Source organism: Opisthocomus hoazin, chromosome 2 (genome assembly GCF_030867145.1).
Source record: "Opisthocomus hoazin isolate bOpiHoa1 chromosome 2, bOpiHoa1.hap1, whole genome shotgun sequence".
Lineage (NCBI taxonomy): Eukaryota > Metazoa > Chordata > Aves > Opisthocomiformes > Opisthocomidae > Opisthocomus > Opisthocomus hoazin.
The window spans coordinates 100,817,094-100,837,250 of record NC_134415.1 but is presented as its reverse complement, the minus strand read 5'-3'; the positions used below and the strand labels follow the sequence as shown (position 1 = coordinate 100,837,250).

General features: G+C 38.3%; 1 protein-coding gene across 1 annotated transcript in view; it reads right to left on the bottom strand.

Annotated features, from left to right (window-relative positions):
* Positions 1–20,157, bottom strand: part of EYS (eyes shut homolog) — a 966,530-nt gene that overhangs the window by 837,543 nt on the left and 108,830 nt on the right. Inside the window, exons 8-10 of the mRNA XM_075414597.1 lie at positions 4,515–4,619; positions 4,104–4,243; positions 433–599 (exon numbers count right to left, since the gene is read on the bottom strand). Coding sequence (XP_075270712.1) covers positions 433–599; positions 4,104–4,243; positions 4,515–4,619 — 412 coding nt within the window. The remainder of the gene's footprint in view (positions 1–432; positions 600–4,103; positions 4,244–4,514; positions 4,620–20,157) is intronic.

The window sequence follows — 20,157 nt, the reverse complement described above, 5'->3', positions numbered from 1 at the left end:
GCACATACCTGACAGTTTTGTCAAAACCCCCAAAAAACAATAAAAGCCACAAATAACTCAGAGTTTTAACTATTCACTTGAAAATTACAATTCAAGTTTTAATAAGAAAAGTCCATGTCACACTCCAGGCTCATAAAGCATTTACCATTTACTAAAATAGATGATTCATTTATCAGAGATTTTGCACAGTTGGTCTAACATTTTTGTCCAGAAAAAACAAATATTTGTGAGGCCTCCTGTGCAATACTTCAGACTACACAGTTTTATTGAATGTGCATGCTTACTGAAAGTTAGTATCCATGGCACTTTATAATCCAAGAAAGATATTACTGCGATAGCAACTTCTTTTGTAATTCTTCTTGAAAGGAAAGGTATCTTCATACGGCATAAACTTCTTTATTAAGGCTCCTATGCAAAGCATGATGTTAGTACCTGTATTTATTAATTTCATCTTCACAGGTGGCTCCGTGTTGGCACTGGTTTATCTCACAGTCATTAATATTCTCCACGCATGTTTGTCCTGTCCATCCAAGAGCACAGACACAGTGAGATCTCTGCTTTTCTTCATTGTAGAAGCAGCTACCTCCATTTGCACATACCTGAAGATGAGAAGTACAAAATACATAAAGGTGCTTTTTTCAAAATATTGGGTTTTTTTCCCCAAAGAGTTAGACTGAATAATCTGTTGGTAATAAATACAATTATTTAATGTTTTTATGTAGTTTTATTACAAAAGACAGATGTCCAAAAATCTAAAATACGGAATGTCATTACATCAATGTATCATTTCATTGTTTAGTTGGAAAGAGGTCTTTAGGAATCAATTTAATAGTGCCATTTCCATAACTGACCTTAAAATGTGCTTGTTTTAGGAAGCATGATAGTGAACTAGCCTGTTATTTTTCCATTGAAAGAGCAGAACAACTGTTCCTTGCTAAAAATCGACATAAAATTTAATTGGATTTGTTGTTATCAGAAAAAAAAGGCCAAATAATTCTTGAAGTTTAATCATAATTCTGATTTACAGCCTATCCTTGAATCCTTTCTTATTTCTATACATATATGTTATAACTATGCTCTGGGAAAACCAGAACCTTCTTTCTTCTCAACTTGCAGATGCTAAAAAATTAATAAACCCAGGCTGGAACAACGTTTTTTCTTATAGCTTTTATTTGCAAATATTACTAAAACAGTATTTCCCGCATTCTTCAAAAATTACAGGAAGTTTTAGGTCAGAATGAATGCTCCTTTCTTCACTTTACTTTTAGGGTGCCATTTCATTTCCATGAAAATTTTACCAGTGCAAAAACAGATAACTACATTTTTATTTCAAAGCAGTTAAGACCTCTCCTTCTAATCAACTGGCTTCTAAAGAAAATGGTGTCTAGAAGATGAGCTAATGCACTAATACTTCAGTTTGATTGAGTCTGAATCTCTTTATAATGTCATTAAGATTTGTAATGATAACAGTTCTTGGCAGAAATCCGCTAGTATTCATTTGTCTTTGATTAAGTTTTAAATTGAACTTAAAATTATTAGATTTCAGCTATACTCTCAGTACTGAATTTTAGACTTGGAATCCTTTTCTAATAGGACAACTTGATGAAAAGCACTGTCCATCATAAAGGCAAGAAAAACTCCTGTGTGCATAGTTTTGGAAATAATCTCTTTTTTGATCTTTATGTGTCATCTTACTTATTTAAAGTATTATATGCTATTAAAGCATCTAAGGATTTTTTTTTCTTCTTTGAATGTTGAAAAGTTTGCCTTAAACCAAGAAAGTTTAACTTTAAAATAACACCAAGGTTTGAGGCCCACAAGCCTTAATTTATACATAAATTTATTAAACAAATTGACAAAAAAACACACACACAAATTGTTTTCATGAAGGCATTTTAAATTATGTTTAAATCAAACTATTCATGCAGTATTTTATTTGTAATATGTTAGAACTGCAAAGTCAACATCTAACCTGAAAGTCAAGCATTGCATCACGTCACATGCATCACAAGCAACAGAGATTTGCCCAAGAGAGACTTATTTGCAGTTACAACTTCGAGGTTAACCATGAAAGCCTCATCAAAGATTTTCTAGCTTTCAATACCTTTTAGATGTTATTTTTTCCTCCTAATAAACCAAGATCAATGAAAACAACATGAGTGTTCATACTTTATTTATATCACTCTTCCATGATTCATGTGATTGCCTTCCTTTTACGGACGAGGAAACTTTATAAACTTGCATAGTGTGTAAGGACCAGGACAAGCATGAAAGTGGCAGCTCCTCTAGACACTGAGTATGCATTGAGCACCTTGATATTTCCATTCAGAAGGTTAGGACTGTGATCCTGATTGCAAATGTAACAGGGTAACTTGGGAACACATGGCTCATAAAAAGAAGAAGCAACTTCCAAGTAAGTTGTGCAAGTGGAGCATATGTACATATATACTTACTTTCCAGCCATCAAGAATAAATAAAGAATTAAATGTTGAATTATGTCATTTACTGAATCATATAAACCTTTAATTTCAAATGATTACTTACACTACTTTCAAAATACTCATTTAAGGCTTTCATTTTTTTTCAGTAAGCAAATGATATAAATTCAATGATTTGTAAGCTAAGAAAACAAGTGACATATCACTCGTTTATTTGATTTCTATTCCCTTTCCCATTAGAAAATCTACTAATTATTCTCACTATACTCAAATTAAGTCTCACACAGTAAGTGTACATAGATACATATAAAAATTATTATTATTCCCACATGATATTTATGATTGTCTATGAAATGTTTGTATGTGTTAATTAAATATGTCTGAAGGCTTTTAAGCAAATATTACAGTAAAATGCTTTAGTAGCTCCCATCAGCTTCCTTGGCACACCATCACTTCCCATCCTAACTAGCCTTAATGATTATTGCATCATTATGGTGTTGTGCATGTCCAATAAATTTGCACTTAGTATAACACTTTAAATCATAAAAATATTAAAATTTACCAGATGCTGAACAATTTAAATATAAACCTTTGAGCCAGTGAGTATTTCAGCATTACATTTCATATTCATTGTTGAGTGTGTACCCATGGACTTCAAAGTAACATAAACGTTGATTGCTTCTTTGTAAACAGGTTGCCTGCTCTGCATAGTATATTTTTATGGTAAAGATATTTCAACAAAAGAATTGATTAAGCCTTTGAAACACTGGTTATCATGTTTGAGCAGCTGTTTGAAAGGGCTATATAACATTGTGTATATAGCTTTTAAAATAACTGTCGTAATAAAAAAGTGAAACAGTATTTTACTTCATCCCGTATCGAAATCTCAGTAACTCAAGGGCCTTGGCCTGTAGTGCAGCCTGATGTGAATGAATCATAACAAAAACAGTAATTTAATTAAAAAGGTCACTAAAGGTAAGTGAGAAGGATACAGCAAAGACGTTTCTTAAAGACATCTAGGTACACAATGGAAGGTATTTTGGCCTAAGCATGGTCAGTATCTAACTTAAAGATCTCTAGAATACTTTGAATGTACAAAAATCAAAATCTTTACTATATTCTGTGAGCATTGAAGGGGAACTTACAGTGAGAATTTGGCTTTTTTTCTAACAGCATTGTCAGCTCTTGTAGTGTAGTTAGTCTTGATTTAGTATTTTTGTTGTTTGGTTGATTATGGCCTTATTTTTGTTTTTAATTTAAATGAAGCTTTTGTCATTGTTTCTGTGCAATGATGTACCATCAGCCTTCTCTCTAGTCATTTTCAAACACATCAAACATTTCAAGGAAACTTTGTCTAATGTTCCTACAATTTTCACAACATAGCAGCAGCAAGTAGGGGACAGAAAGTGAATAAACCTATAGAGAGCAAGACAGGCAGAGCTCGGACTTTAAATGGTTTGTCAGACAATGACTAGAGCAGTTACATCATGCAGTTTTGGATGTGTGTGTTATACAGGAAAGAAGAAGGTTAGCCTGAGAATATATCAACAACGAGTACTGTGTTTAGAAAACCCATGGGAAATGAGGCTTTGTCAGCTCACTGCTCTTGGAATAACTTGTTTGATTTCCCAGAAACACCGGGGGGAATGTATCACTTTATCCTACCTCTGTATTTCCAATACATGGTGATAAACACGTGTCATTAAATCCGTGAGATTCATCCATACATACTGCTCCTGCGGCACAGCTCATATTGTAGAATAGGCAGGAGTCAATATCCAGTTCACATCTTTCGCCTTCAAAACCTGCACCACAAAAAGAATGTTTAATCACAGTTCATTGAGAATATTGACAGTATACCTGTTCAGGGTGTTAGCATTTAACACCACTCTACTAGAGTAATTAGGCAGTTTTATTTCCTAAACAAAGTGGAAAATTGGGATTCTGCATGAAAATATTAATTGCATACATTGAGATATATTGCTGGGTTTATGTTATTATTACTTAAAATTAAATATTTGGATGACATTTTCTTTGTTCTGTTTAGTAAAAAACAGTACATATCCAATGACCCACCTGTCGGGCAAGTGCACTTAAAATGATTTTCATAGTCAACACATGTTCCTCCATTTTCACATGAATTGGAATGACAGTTATCAATTTGCACATCGCAGAATTCTCCTGGCGTTGAAAAAAAATAAGAAAAAAAAAGATTAAGAATGAATATCATGTTCTTAAAGAAACCCCATGAAACACATCAGTAATAATGGTAAAATAACTATTGCTTTAAATAATTGTTCTGGAATATTGGCTAGAATTTAAAGACCTTGTGTAAGTTTCCAGACTCCTTTCTCTCCATTCATATAAAAAAAAATATTCGAGGTCTTACAAAAAAGTCCAAACAAACTCCTTCAGGATTAGAAAACAATTTTAGATGGGATCAGACAATTTTTAGATGCGGATACAGAGCTGAAACGGGAGAGTTTTCACTGAAAATAATAATATGAAATAGAGGCAATATCATTGCATTTTCTTCTGCTTTTTACTGCTGCATGTGTCAACCCTGATCTCTACTTGAGACTTTTAATTATATTATGTATAAATTTACATATTTTCTGGCCTCTCTTTTGGCTAGGAAAAAGCTAGCCCACATTTCTCTGAGATAACCTTTTTTGTCATTCCACTGAACAATTACTTGCTCATTTAGCTGAAGAGGTTTTTTTAGCTCAGCAGGAAGATATAACTGAACTTCCAAATGGACAGTTCTGAAAAACATATACCGAAGAGAAAAATATACCTGGCAATGTAATAAGAGTCGAAGAGGAAGACCATCAACATTACCATTAGTCTTGGAAAATTGGTAAATTTGACAAAAATCCTCACACATTAAGGTTTTCTCCTTATTCCTTTTGGTACTGAAAGCAATATAATGAATTCTGTGTAAGGGTTTTTGAGAATTCTTTTCTTGTTATTTGTGTGTTACTGTTCCTTTTTCCATGATCTTTTTTTTTTTTTATTTTTAATCTACTATTTCTACAGCAGGAGTTCAGTAATTTTTATCCAGTTTTAGAAAAGAACAGAGAAATGAAAAGTGAAACAATGTTTACTGCTGAGAATACTAAAAGAAAATGGAGGAGTTTTGAGATGTTTTAAAGAGGAAAACTTCAGAAAATTAAAAAACAGTAGACTACTAATGTTTTTAACACCACCTTGTTTGTAATCAGTGTTACTTCACTTGGTGGCTTAAGCAGAAAAAATTGAAGAACTGTTCAGGAGAAAAATGTTTAGGAGAGATGTACAAGAAACTGGGATAATTTCTTTAATTAGAAAATATGTTCTGTAAAATGTTGTATTAAAAGTTAGTGTTCTATTTGAAATTCTTCAAATGGCAAAAGAAAAAGGAAATAATTTCTCTTCAGATAATGAAACTGTTTTTAAATTTTTAATTACCTCTCCTTTTGATCCAAAGTCAGAGACATCAAGAGAGCACGAACGAATAGTGTAAAATTTGGTAAGGAAATTATTATGTCTCTGTTTCAGCAAAGCATTTCTGCCAATTGCTTTCACTTTAGTCCCTTCCTAACACAAAACACTTATGCTTCGAGAAGCGTATGATGTATCTTTTAATATGCTGGAATGGAGTGTCAAACTAAGACTTAAAGATTGTTTTTTATGGACTTCTATAAATGTAAACAGCAATATACATATTAAGGCCTTAACACTATGATTTGTTGGCCAGAAATCTCTGTTTTGGGCCAACAGGTATAATCTCTTGTGTTTACAGAGACATTGACTGGCATGCTCTACAGACTTTGAACTTTTATTTTGTCCCTTTGTTCCTCAACCGAAAATAGCCCAGTATTAACATATATCAATTTTTTAACAACCAAGAATATATTTTACTGTAAGTTGTAAAGCTTACTGAGTTAGCAATATTTTTAAGTATATTATTACCATAAAAAAAGAAAATAGGAAATTAGATGCATCTTGTTGTTTATTTTTATAATATAACATATAATATTACGTAGGCAACTATGGACAACTTGACCTTACATTTACAGGACTGATTTGCTCACTTTGTATTGACGCTGATGGCAGCTGTCTCTGGGGACATACCATTGTGACTAACACTTTTGAAAGCCATACTATGAGGCAGAACAGGAGTTCTAAAATGTAACTTTGTGAAATATCAGTTGGAAAAAAGACAAGTTGAAAAATAAATAGGTGTTTTATTTATGAAGTCAATTAGAATGTATCAAATAAATTGCTGTCTCCTAGGATATATAGGTTTTATTCATTTTTTTCTTAGTGAGATCTGGAAGGCAAAATATTGAAAAAAATGGGAATAAACTTCAATTCAATATGCATTTTTGGATCAATTTTTTCATATTTATTTATGAGGATGGAATTGTCTTATTCAACAAATCCTTACAAATAGATATTAGTACAATTAAACTGGTTTAAAGAATTATTTTGCTGCAAATCTGCAATCCTTATAATGGCTGTTTCCTTTAAGTGAACTTCACAACTTTTCCCTGCACAATGAGGCTGAGAAAACCCAACAAGTCAAACTGTTATAAAATTTATTAGAAACTGAATACTGCTGAGAAATACATAATTTATGGTATTAAGATCTTATTAAGTGCTAAATGGATGCCAGGAGACATCTCCACAGTAATCCACTTAGCTTTTAATGCCTAATTATCACTTCATGGTGAGTGAGGCCTGAATAACTGAGAAATGCAATACTTAGAGAACTAGAACAAGATTTTTGTACACAATTAATCATGTTATTCTTCTATCAAAAATAAGTTCAGCAGGTAAAGGAACAAAAGAAAAAAAGAAATTATACAACATAAAAGGGAGGGAAAATAATTTTATTAAATAGTTTACAGTTGTACTGTTTAGTTTTAAAAATTACATTAAGTATTTTTCACCAAAGTGTGTGTTGATAAAAGTTAAATTTTTTAATTAGAATCCTAGTACCATTATGGCGTGGTTTGGGTTTGAAGGCACCTTATAGATCTTCTAGTTCGAACCACCATGCTGTGGGCAGGGACACCTTCTGCTAGACCAAAGCCCCATCCAACCAGGCCTTGAACACTGCCAGGGAGGGGGCAGCCACAGCTTCTCTGGGCAACCTGTTCCTTTGCCTCATCACCCTCATCGTACAGAATTTCTTTCTTATGTCTAATCTAAACCTACCCTCTTTCAATTTAAAGCCATTACGCTTTTTCCTACCACTACATGCCCTTGTAAAAATTCTCTCTCCATCTTTCTTGTAGGTCCCCATCAGCTACTAGAAGGCTGCTATCAGGTCTCCCTGCAGCCTTCTCTGCTCCAGGCTGAACAGACCCTACTCTTTCAGCCTTTCCTCACAGGAGAGGTGTTTCAGCCCTCTGAACTTTTTTGTGGCCCTCTTCTGAACCTGCTCCAACACCTCCAAGTCTGTCCTGTGCTGAGGGCTCCAGAGCTGAACACAGGACTCCAGGTGGGTCTCACCAGAGCAGAGCAGAGGGGCAGAATCACCTCCTTTGACCTGCTGGCTGTGCTTCTTTTGATGAAACCCAGGATACACTTGGCCTTCTAGGCTGCAAACACACAATGCTGGGTCATGCTGAGCTTCTCATCAACCAACACTCCCAAGTTCTTCTCCTCAGGGCTGCTCTCAATCCATTCTCTGCCCAACCTGTATTTGTGCTTTGGATTGCCTGACTCATGTGCAGGACCTTGCCCTTGACTTTGCTGAACTTCTTGAATTATGAATTGTGTGCCCAGCATATCAGTGAAATAAAGTGTGACCACAAATGGGCACAAACTGAAGTTACATATGACCACCAAGATATATTTTTTTACTGCAAGGGTGACCAAGCACTAGAAGATGTTGCCAGGAGAGGTGGTGGAGTCTCCATCCCTGGAGATATTCAAAAGCCATCTGGACATGGTCCTAAGTAACCTGCTCTAGATGACCCTACCTGAGCAAGTGATTTGGACAAGATGACATCCAGAGGTCCCTTTCCAATGTCAACTGTTCTGTGATTCTTTGATTCTGTGATTCACAGAATCATAGAATACCTCAAGTTGGAAGAGACCCATAAGGATCATTGAGTCCAACCCCCTGCTCGCAGGACTACCTAAAACTAAAGCATATGACCAAGAGCATCATCAGACACTCCTTGAACTCTGACAGGCTTGGTGCTGTAACCACTTCCCTGAGGAGCCTGTTCCAGTGACCAGCCACCCTTTCAGTGAAGAACCTTTTCCTAATGTTCGGTGTGAACATCCACTGATGCAGCTTCATTTCATTTCCTCATGTCCTGTCGCTGGTCACCAGAGAGAGAAGGTCAGCATCTCTCCCTCCACTGCCCCGCCTGAGAAAGTTGCAGACTGCAATGAGGTCACCCCTCAGCCTTCTGTTCTCCAAGAAGACCTCAGCTGCTCCTTGTAAGTCTTGCCCTCGAAGGCCTTTCACCAGATTTGTTGCCCTCCTCTGGACACACTCTTATAGTTTGATGTCCTTAAAAAACTGCACATAGTACTCGAGGTAGGGTCACATCGGTGCAGTGTGGAGTGGGACAATCACCTCCCTCGACTGGTTGGCTATGCTGTGCTTGATGCACCCCAGGACATGGTTGACCTTTTTTGCTGCCAGAGAACACTGTTAACTCATATTCAGCTTATCATCAACTCAAACCCCCAGATCTCTTTCTGAGGGGCTACTCTCCAGCCTCTCATCCCCCACTTTGTACATATAACTAGGATTGTGCCATCCCAGGTAAAGAATCTATCAATTCAATACACTTCAGTTCCTGAAGACGTGGCTGGCATTTAAGTTTTCCAGCCTAGGAACTCACCAGTTACAGTGACTTTTCAAAGATAATGGTGACCTCACAATGGCATTGGTCAAGTTCCTCAGCACCCTTTTGTATGTGTCTTCTGGTCCCATGGACCCGTACAAGTCCAACGTACTTATGTGCTCCAAATGGTATCTTCCTCTACTGTGAGTAATGCTACATTCCCAGACTCTGTGTTCTACTAGGCTTAAGGAACTGGAAGGTACCTGAGCACACACCTGTAAAAACTGAGGCATAAAAACCAACTTACTTTGCATTGTACCTATTGCCCCATTGAGCAGAGGGCCCTTATTTTCCTTGTCTGTTCTTTTGCTACCAATATATGTAGAGAAAATTTTCCTGTCCTCTCTCATTGTTATTAGTTTAATCTCCAGCTGAGCTTTAGCTTTCTGTCTCAATCCATGTAGGCTCAGGTAATGTCTCTATATTCGTCTAAAGCAGCTCATCCTCACTTCCACTTTCTGTATACTATGGGATGAGACATTTAACTACATTAGCATATTAAACTAGAACAACTACTTTACACTCTAATGCAGCGATGTAAAGAAATACAGGGGTGGTATGATAACAGGGGCCTTGAGAAGTGCAGACACAGGATGCGATGCGAGGAACACAGGAATGGGATGATAAGAGGTGGGACATAGGTTTGGCACAGGAGACCCCATGGCTATAAAAATCTCATCCATGGTCAGTTAAAGAATGCGCACCTGGAGCTGGACAATACTGGTCTTAACCAGTAACAAAAAGAACAAAGACATAGTATTTAATATACAGTAAATCCACCGTAAAAAGTAAATTCAGATACCAAATAAAACTGCAGCTCAATGAGGAAAAAGTGTAAAAGAATTTTAGCAGACATACAAAAATGACTCCAAGCATATCCTAGAGAGATGAAGAAGAAACCGTAAGTACGAATATCATATTCTTCCCAGTGAAGAACTGTAGATCCTGTAACACTACTCCTAACAACAACACTATGAAACCACTGACCTTAACACCTAAAGAAGGAGGGCAAAGGGTGAGTATAATGTCATGAAAAGGAGCAGAAACTAAACATTGAATGAGTCTGAATATAAACTTAATTTTTATTCATTTCCTATGTTGATTAGATCTGGCCCAATAATTACATCTTTAACTTTTCAGTTATATTACCAATTCCTCACTTTACAAGTATATATGTTGTGCTTCTCCCTGGCCCATAACCAAGATTTGAGTATAACAGAATCATCTAGAGATGTATGTACTAGTAAGTCTGATTTTACCTGATTTTACCAAATAACTTCCTGAAGGTCCTTACATTGAATATCTCGCAGTTGCCTCCCACATTGCAGAGTGTAAAGTCAGCACTTATAATAACAGTGTTTCGTTTTTAACTGACCCAAACATTTTAAGCTCTAAAGTCAGAATCTGCAATCCCTAGGACTTTAGCTGCATTTGTAGTTGCTAGAGATTTTTTTAGGTTTTTTTGGTCTGTTTTGGTCTATTTTTGAATTTCTGCTCTTAATTTAATATAATCACTTTTTTTTTGCAGAAACTATCACCAGTGTGCTAATAAAGAGTATATAAAGAAAATCTAGTTTCCTATTCCTTATTTTATATAGCAACAAGCTTATCAAACAAACTGTATTACATGACCTAACACTTCTCTACAGTGCATAAGCATTGTGACTGCGTCATAATTCTTTTTAATTTTTTTTCTTTTCTCTGAAATGAAAGTAATTTTAGCAAGCTAAAACTTGAGTATTTTTTTTTTCTGTTTTTAAATGTAATTATAACACCCAATTCGAATTAATGCATATGAGCACATGTGTACACATGCAGACATACACATAGACCCATTACTTTTTTACCATTTAAACCAAGAAGCCAGTAGGAACATTAAAATGCATGTTCTTTAGCAGGGAATGGGCAGTATACAATTGACCTTCTGAAATGTGGGCCTTTACATCCATGTTATTGCATTTACAGGCCATGAAAAACTCTTAAATCTTGAAGCATGATTTGTCTTATCCTGAACTCTATGTCCAAAATAGGTCAGATGACTGGAGTCTTTAAAATTCTCATTTCTTTCCACAGAAACTGCAGAGAGCACAGAGTGACAAGCCTGATACAGACAACTACACTGGAGGCACTTAATATTAGCTATGATTTATACCACTCACAAGAACTTTAGATTTAATTCTTTTGAAAGACAATAAATCCACTTACAGCAATCTTTATTGGACCCACTAGAAATTGGAAAATAGGTTTTCATGGATTCTGAATTATTCCTCATTTTCATTTAGAGTTGTGTAGAACTGTGCAATAAATGTATTCTTAGAGAAGTCTAGGTGTAGTAATTAATCTTTGTGCTTTTCAAAGTAAAGTAATATCAGTGAATAAGTAAATAACAAAAAAAAGCAGAAATACAGAACTCATCTGGCAATTCACACATGTAGGTGTTAAAAGCATCTGCCTGACTAACTCAGGTGGCTGAACAATCAAGTTTATATGACTTGGTTTTAACATCCAAATTTGAAAATTCTGCTGTAGGTTACATGAAAATTCTGTCTTTCATAAGCCAGTTATGATAAATATTAAAATGAAGATGTATTTCAGATCAATATACAGAGCTTTTCAGTCCTCTTAGGATAAAATGTAACTGTATACTGATGAAAAATTGAGAAGTGTCTTGACTCTCTCTACAGTTAAACTTGAAAAACAAGAACATACAATTCATGCCATTGGTGGAGAGATTTCTGTTATAGGTGGGTTGAGAATACTTACAACTAGATAAACTGCATTGACTATAGGTGGAATGTAGACAACCCTCTCAGACTAAACTATTAACTTTTAGATTGCTGAAGATACATCATACTGAATTAGTTCATTCATTAACTATCACTACCTCTATACCAATATCTAATAAAAAAAAGAAAAGAATGAATGATACAGCCATCTGAAAAGACAGCTGGGGCCCCCAGCATAGGAAGGACAGGGTTGTGTTGGAGCGGGTACAGAGGAGGGCCACGAAGATGATCAGAGGGTTGGAGTACCTCTCCTATGAGGACAGGCTAAGAGAGTTGGGGTTGTTCAGTCTGGAGAAGAGAAGGCTCCGGGGTGACCTTAGAGCATCCTTCCAGTACCTGAAGGGGGCCTACAGGAAGGACGGAGTGGGGCTTTTTACAAGGGAGTGTAGTGATAGGACAAGGGGGAACGGCTATAAACTAAAAGAGGGCAGATTTAGATTAGATACTAGGAAGAAATTCATCACCATGAGGGTGGTGAGGCACTGGAACAGGTTGCCCAGAGAAGCTGTGGATGCCCCCTCCCTGGCAGTGTTCAAGGCCAGGTTGGACGGGGCTTTGACCAACCTGGTCTAGTGGAAGATGTCCCTGCACATGGCAGGTGGGTTGGAGCTAGATGATCTTTAATGTCTCTTCCAACCCAGATTATTCTATGATACTATGATTCTATGATTTATCTACAGTTGTATTTGAAAAATAGTGTATGAACATTATTTTGGTCAAAATCTGCAGTTTTAATGATAATTTCTCACCTACTTTACATCCGCAATTCCATATAGCTCCATTTTAGGATGCTGTTTCATGAATCCCTGCTAAGGCTTTTGAGAGGAAGGGATTATAGAAAGTAAACCCCATAAAAATGTGATATTAATTATTTTCTAGTGACACAGTTTTTCTAATTAAGATCTAAAAGATATAGTTTCCATTAGCTCCTGGAAAACATGAATTTGCTGGGGTTGGAGATAACAGTTCTGAGACTGGAACTCATCATTTATTAAATTGGATTAGGTGAGAGATATTAGGCATGCCTACACCATACAGTGGACCAGTGTTCTAGAAAGCTATTTCTCCTGTTCTGAAAGAAACATAACTTTCTTATCCTAGAGACACACATGTCCCAAGAAGTAAGAGCAGCCAAAGTGAAACACATATGTTCGCTAAATACTGTCCCAACTTCATAAACTAGAGGGATTCAAACTTTAATACAAACATTTTCTAGTTCAAGTGAACATTAGTATGTTTATTGTCAAATTTTATCACCTAGCATCTTTCTGTTTACATGGTGCTGAATTTAAAGCTTTTGGAAAAGATCAAAAAGTAAGAAATGTTCCTTACCTGTGTCCCAGGCTGCAAAGCAGAAGACCAACAACCTTAAGGGTGGGTATGGATACATCGGATCCTCTTACCCCCCTCCAGGAAAACCTGTATGCTTGAGTTCATCTGTGAAATACCTGTAGATCAATGCACACAGCATTGGGAATAAGCAGGAAGAATTAGAGATCTGTGTGCTGTCATAGGGCCATGATCTGATTGCAGTTACAGAGACATGGTGGGACAGCTCGCATGAATTGAATGCTGTCACAGATGGCTACTTACTTTTTGGGAAAGACAGGCAAATACGGCAAGGTGGTGGAGTTGCTCTGTATGTGAGGAAGCAACTGGAATGTACTGAGCTCTGCCTGGGGGCGGATGAAGAAAGGGTCGAGCGCTTATGGGCAAGAATTATTGGACAGGCTCATATGGGAGACACTGTTGTGTCTTCTCTGGAGATATTCAAGACCGGCCTGGGCAAGGTCCTCTGCAGTCTGCTGTAAGTGACCCTGCTTCCGCAGGAGTGTTGGACTAGATGACCCACAGAGGTCCCTTCCAACCTGTACCATTCTGTGATTCTGTGATTCTGTGGGTGTTTACTACAGGCCACCTGATCAGGAAGAGGAAATTGATGAGGCTTTCTACATACAGCTGGAAGTAGCCTCACAATCACAAGCCCTGGTTCTCACGGGGGCCTTCAACCACCCTGATATCTGCTGGGATGACCACACAGCTAGGCACACAAAGTCCAGGAGGTAGCTGCAGAGCATTGATGATAATTTTTTGAGACAGGTGGTGAAAGAGTCAACAAGTAGAGCTGTGCTGATGGACCTTGTACTGACAAAGAAAGAGGAACTGATTGAGGATGTGAAGGCTGGGGGCAGCCTTATCTATAGTGACCATGAGATGGTGGAGTTCAGGATCCTGCATGGAGGAAGCACGTCAATAAGTAGGATCAAAACCTTGGACTTCAGGAGAGCTAACTTTGGCCTCTTCAAGGACCTACTTAGAAATGTCATGGGTTACGGCTGTAGCAGCTAGGGGAGTACAAGAGAGCTGGTTATTATTCCAGCATCACTTCCTCCATGCTCAGGATTGGTGCATTCCCGTGATTAAGAAATCTAGAAAAGGAGGCAGGAGACCTGTGTGGATGAGCAAGAAGCTTCTAGCAAAACTCAAGTGGAAGAAGAAGGTCTATGGAAAATGGAAACAGGGACAGGCCACTTCAGAAGAGTACAGGAACATTTCAGAATATGCAAGGAAGAAATGAGGAAGGCTCAGGTCCACCTGGAATTAAATCTGGCAAGGGATGTCAAAGACAAGAGGGCTTCTTCAAGTACTTCCATAGCAAATGGAAGGCTAAGGAAAATATGGGGCCGCTGCTGAACGAGATGGGTGCCCTGGTGACGGAGGATGCAGAGAAGGCAGAGCTACTGAATGCCTTCTTTGCTTCAGTCTTTAGTGCTAAGGCCGGCCTTCATGAATCCCAGGCCCTGGAGGTAAAAGAGGAAATCTGGCAAATGTAACACCTTCCCTTGGTTGAGGAGGACTATGTGAGAGATCATTTAAGCAATGTGGACGCCCACAAATCCATGGGCCCCAATGGAATGCACCCATGAGTGCAGAGGGAGCTGGCGGATGTCATTGCTGAGCCACTCTCCATCATCTTTGCAAGGTCCTGGAGGACAGGAGAGATGCCCAAGGAATGGAGAAAGGCCAAAGTCACTCCAATCTTCAAAAAGTGCAAGAAGGAGGACCCAGGGAACTACAGGCCGGTCAGCCTCACCTCCATCCCGGGAAAGGATGATGGAGCAGCTCATTCTAGAGGTCATCATCAAGCAAGTGGAGGAAAAGAAGGTTATCAAGAGTAGTCGATATGGATTCACCAAGGGGAAATCATGCTTGACCATTCTGATAGCTTTCTATGATGTCATGACTGGCTGGGTAGACGAAGGGAGAGCCGTGGATGTTGTCTACCTAGACTTCAGCAAGGCTTTCGACACAGTCTCCCATAACATCCTCCTAGGGAAGCTGAGGAAGTGTGGGCTGAATGAGTGGTCGGTGAGGCGGATTGAGAACGCGGAGGACTGTGATCAGCAGTGCAGAGTCTAGCTGGAGGCCTGTAACTTCTGGTGTCCCCCAGGGGTCAGTACTGGCCCCAGTCTTGTTCAACTTCTTCATCAACAACCTGGATGAAGGGACAGAGTGCACCCTCAGGAAGTTTGCTGATGACACCAAACTGGGAGGAGTGGTAGATACAGCAGAAGGCTATGCTGTCATTCAGTGAGACCTGAACAGACTGGATAGTTGGGCAGAGAGCAATCTGATGAAATTCAACAAGGGCAAGTGCAGGGTCGTGCACCTACGGAGGAAGAACACCATGCACCAGTATAGGCTTGGGGCAGACCTGCTGGAGAGCAGCTCTGTGGAGAGGACCTGGGTGTCCTGGTGGACGACAACCTGACGATGATCCAGCAGTGTGCCCTGGTTGCCAAGAAAGCCAATGGGATCCTGGGATGCATTAGGAGGAGTGTGGCCAGCAGGTGGAAGGAGGTTCTCATCCCCCTCTACTCTGCCTTGGTGAGGACCCATCTGGAGTAATGCATCCACTGCTGCACTCCCCAGCTGAAAAAGATGAGGAACTACCAGAGACAGTCCAGCGGAGGACTACAAAGATGATTAGGGGACAGGAGCATCTCTCTGAGAAGAAAAGTCTGAGGGAGCTGGGCTTGTTCAGCCTGAAGAAGAGACGACTGAGGGGGATCTTATAGATGCTTATAAATATCTTAAGAGTGGGTGTCAACAGAATGGGGCCAAACTCTTTTCAGTGATGACCAGCAACAGGACAAGGGGCAACGGGCACAAACTGAAGCATAGGAAGTTCCACCTGAAGATGAGGAAGAAGTTTTTCACTCTGAGGTTGACGGAGCACTGGAACAGGTTGCCCAGGGAGTTTGTGGAGTCTCCTTCTCTGGAGATATTCAAAACCTGCCTGGACAAGTTCGTGTGCAACCTTTTCTAGGCCACCTTGATTTGGCAGGGGCATTGGACTAGATAATTCAGAGAGGTCCCTTCCAGCCCCTACGATTCTATGATTCTGTGAAAAAGACTTCCACTGGCCACAGTCAGCTTATGATTTAGACTTGTCTACTGGTGCATGAATTATAAACATGGGCACATATTCTCAAAGATTAAATAAGCAGTTAAAATTTCACCTTACCCTGGTTTAAAAAGAAATGTATCATTCAAGGACTCTTAGGAATAATCCTTCCTGAAAGTTCCTTTGTAACTGTTGTTTTAGCACAGAGTCTTTTAGCTGAGTTACTTTTTACAGAATGTCTTTAAATTTGTTTGATATGTATTTTATTAACCTTGGCTCTTAAATGAACTCATTATTCTGCAATACATGTTTTCTGCAACATATAATTTGACTTTTGATCATCTAATAGATTATCTGTCCTTTCTTTTATCTTGCTCCAGGATTGAGCTGGAAATCTGGCCTTAAATTTTCAGCCCTTGGCAAAGTCTTTTGTAGACGTCTCTTTCAACCTGTCTTTTATTCTCTTTTGAGGCATTTGTTTGTTTTGTGGTTCGTTTGGTTGTTCTGTTGCCAAAGTACCCTTCATATGTCTCTTTGAAAAATCTTGTTCAAAAAGAAATCCAGGATACTATAGGCGTACGCCTGGAACAGTGGTATAGAGAACATGTCTTACAAGGAGCAGCTGACGGAACCGGGGCTGAGGGGAGACCTTATTGCTCTCTACAACTACCTGAAATGAGATGGTATTGAGGCAGGTGTTGGTCTCTTCCCCCAAGTAACTAGCGATAGAGCAAGAGGCAATGGCCTCAAGTTGCGTCAGGGGAGGTTTAGATTGGATATTAGGAAAAATTTCTTTACTGAAAGAGTGATCAGGCATTGGAATAAGCTGCCCAGGGAGGTGGTTGATTCACCATCCCTGGAGATATTTAAAAATCGTATAGATGTGTCACTTCAGGATACTGTTTAGTAGGCATGGTGGTGTTGGGTGGATGGTTTGACTTGATGATCTTAGATGTCTTTTCCAACCTATAATTCTATGATGCTATGATCCCCTTTTAACCTCTTTTAAACTCTTCCTTTTCTGAAGGGAACCAGTCAATCATTGTCTGTGAAGTATGAAGAAATCCAGAACAACCATGCACAGAGACAGGTAACTTTCCAGAATGAGCGTTCTACCTAGCCTGGATGAACAATACCATGCTTGCAAGTTCCTCTGCCCTCTGGACCCCACAGATCTCCTAAACCATTCCACAGAAACTCTCCAAGGGACATGAAGGTACTCCACTTGCCTGAGCCAGATGGCGAGGATGCAATTAATAGAGCACTGATATTTCTGTACGGTTGTTGATTGGATTAATTTCAGCATTGACAAGAAGAGCAAAGAATTGGATGTTAAAGGAAGGCAGCATGCTCACAGCTGTATCTACAGCTATCTCAAGCCTGTAACTCTCCTAGCTGTGACTCTTCTTCAGCCAAATACCTGCTGTGGATGTCATCATTCTTTCTCTACCCTTGCTATGAGCCCAGATAATGTGGTACGGTATTTCATCAAAACTTCAGATTTTTAAAACAACGAGTGGTTTGTATGATCCCTCATATGATCCCAAGTAAAACTATCACAGATGATGGAAAATTGTGCATATTTCCAGTAAAAAAAAGGTATTCATTTTTGCAGTTTTTCACATTTTCCCATTTGCCAAAATAATCTCTGCTTTATAATTTTTTCTTCTAACCATAAAAATCTCAAAAGACTATTTTTTTGCATACATTTGAGTTTTCATAAGAAATTCAGCAGAACATATTCAGCTACATAAAATCACCTGTAGGGTAAATCTATTTAAGAAGGCACACATTGCCCAGCTTACTTTTGCATAGTTGAAATGAGGATGTCAATGGTATTCATAAAAAAATAAGTTAATTAAAAAAAGTAAACAACTGTACATTTGCAGAATTAGATAAAATTCTGTGAGTGATTACTGTTCTCAAATTTGAGTAAACCTACTTGGTTAAGCATCGAAATGGAAATAGAGTTCTCATATGGTTGGCTTGTTGATAGCCTCTACATGAATGTCACTAGCAAAGAAAGAATCCAACTAAATCAGCAAGAAAACTTTTTACCTTAATGCTCATTTTTATTTCCTTAAAGATGCAGATAATTGCAGTGTTAAAGTAAACATTTCTCTCTCTCTCTTGCTTTAAAAATACTCTTGAATAACTTGAAGCATGCTTGAGACACTGAATAATATTCAGTTCCAGCACAGGTCAGTCGAAATGTTAAACGGGCAAATAGCTTTTAACAAGATGAGTGTCAAGCATCCACACATTCAGACTTTCATTCCTAGAACAAAAGTAAAATGGCATATGCCTCGTTGAATATGCACTGCCTCCCCAATCACATATGTAGTCATGCCACAGAAGTTCATTATATAAACTGATTAATTTCCGCCTTACCTAAGACTTTTTCCTCTCATCCGGGAATCTGAAAGACTGATACCTTTGGTAGTTAGAAGGGCTTTTGTCTGTTTGTTTCATTTCTAGTGTAAATGTATTGATAGATTATTTACAGTCACATATGGACATTTCAGTGCACTTACTCCACATCCTGACATAAAAAGTCAGCATAAATTATAATCAAAACATGCTATGTTCTCAGGGAGATCTTCTATACTTTTCATTTAAAATTCCATCAAATTGGAACTTACATCTAGCTTTCTTGCAATGGAAGCAGATCAAACAGGCTTCTCTGTCAAAGATTTTTTTGAGTAGATGATAGGTTTATTTTAGGGTTAGCATATGAGTCAGCTTAGTTCCTGGCTTCATTAGATGTTTTGAATCTGCAGGTGGGGCTGCCTAAAATTAGGCAAAGCTAATTAGGATTTTAATCTCTCTGCTTATCAATGTCCCCTCTATGAGAAAAGGATAATGGTACTCCCTTACTCAAAGGAATGTTATAAGATTACAGACTAACAGTGCTAGATGATCACAGAATTTGCTGTTGATTTCACAGTACGCTAGACATTCTCATACTTTTCTCTATACTCCTATACACCATCTATCTGTCTCCCCTTTACTTCTGTGCTCTAGTCCACTTCTGGACTCAGTATCACCCTCACAGATTCTTCTCTCATACAAAGGAATCTGTGTTCTATTCATTTCTCTCTATACCCTATACTTTCCTCACCAAGCCAAGTGAAATGAAGTTTATTCTTTTTCAGAAATAACATTTTATTGTACTGAAGCTATACTGAAATATTTGGCTACACTTCCTTGTGCAGCATTGTGCAGATTGTACTTAAGGTGTCAGAGATCATACAGTCCAGTAAGGAATGCCTCCTGATGAAAGACTGCTTGAGGTTGCCTAAAAAATGCATAGAGTCAGGATGTTGCTCAGTGTCCTTAGTACAACAGTGATATGGCCAACAGCAGCCTATTGTGGGAATCAAACATGCCAACCTTAGTTGCATAGCCAAACTTTCCACTCCCAAAGCACTCTATTCCCTGATTATAGCACTCTATTCCTTTCTTGGCCAAGAGGAAGAACATCTTGCAATAAGAGGCATGAATATTACACTTGGAGTCGCAGAAAGGTGGTGGGTTTAAGTTTTATAAAAATTCCCTGGCAAATCAACTCAAATTATTTAGATACAAGAATTCTGGACTGAGAACAGGAAGAGATGGGTTATAAACCTGGAGTAAAGATGAATGTCAGTGTACTGAGATGACAACCC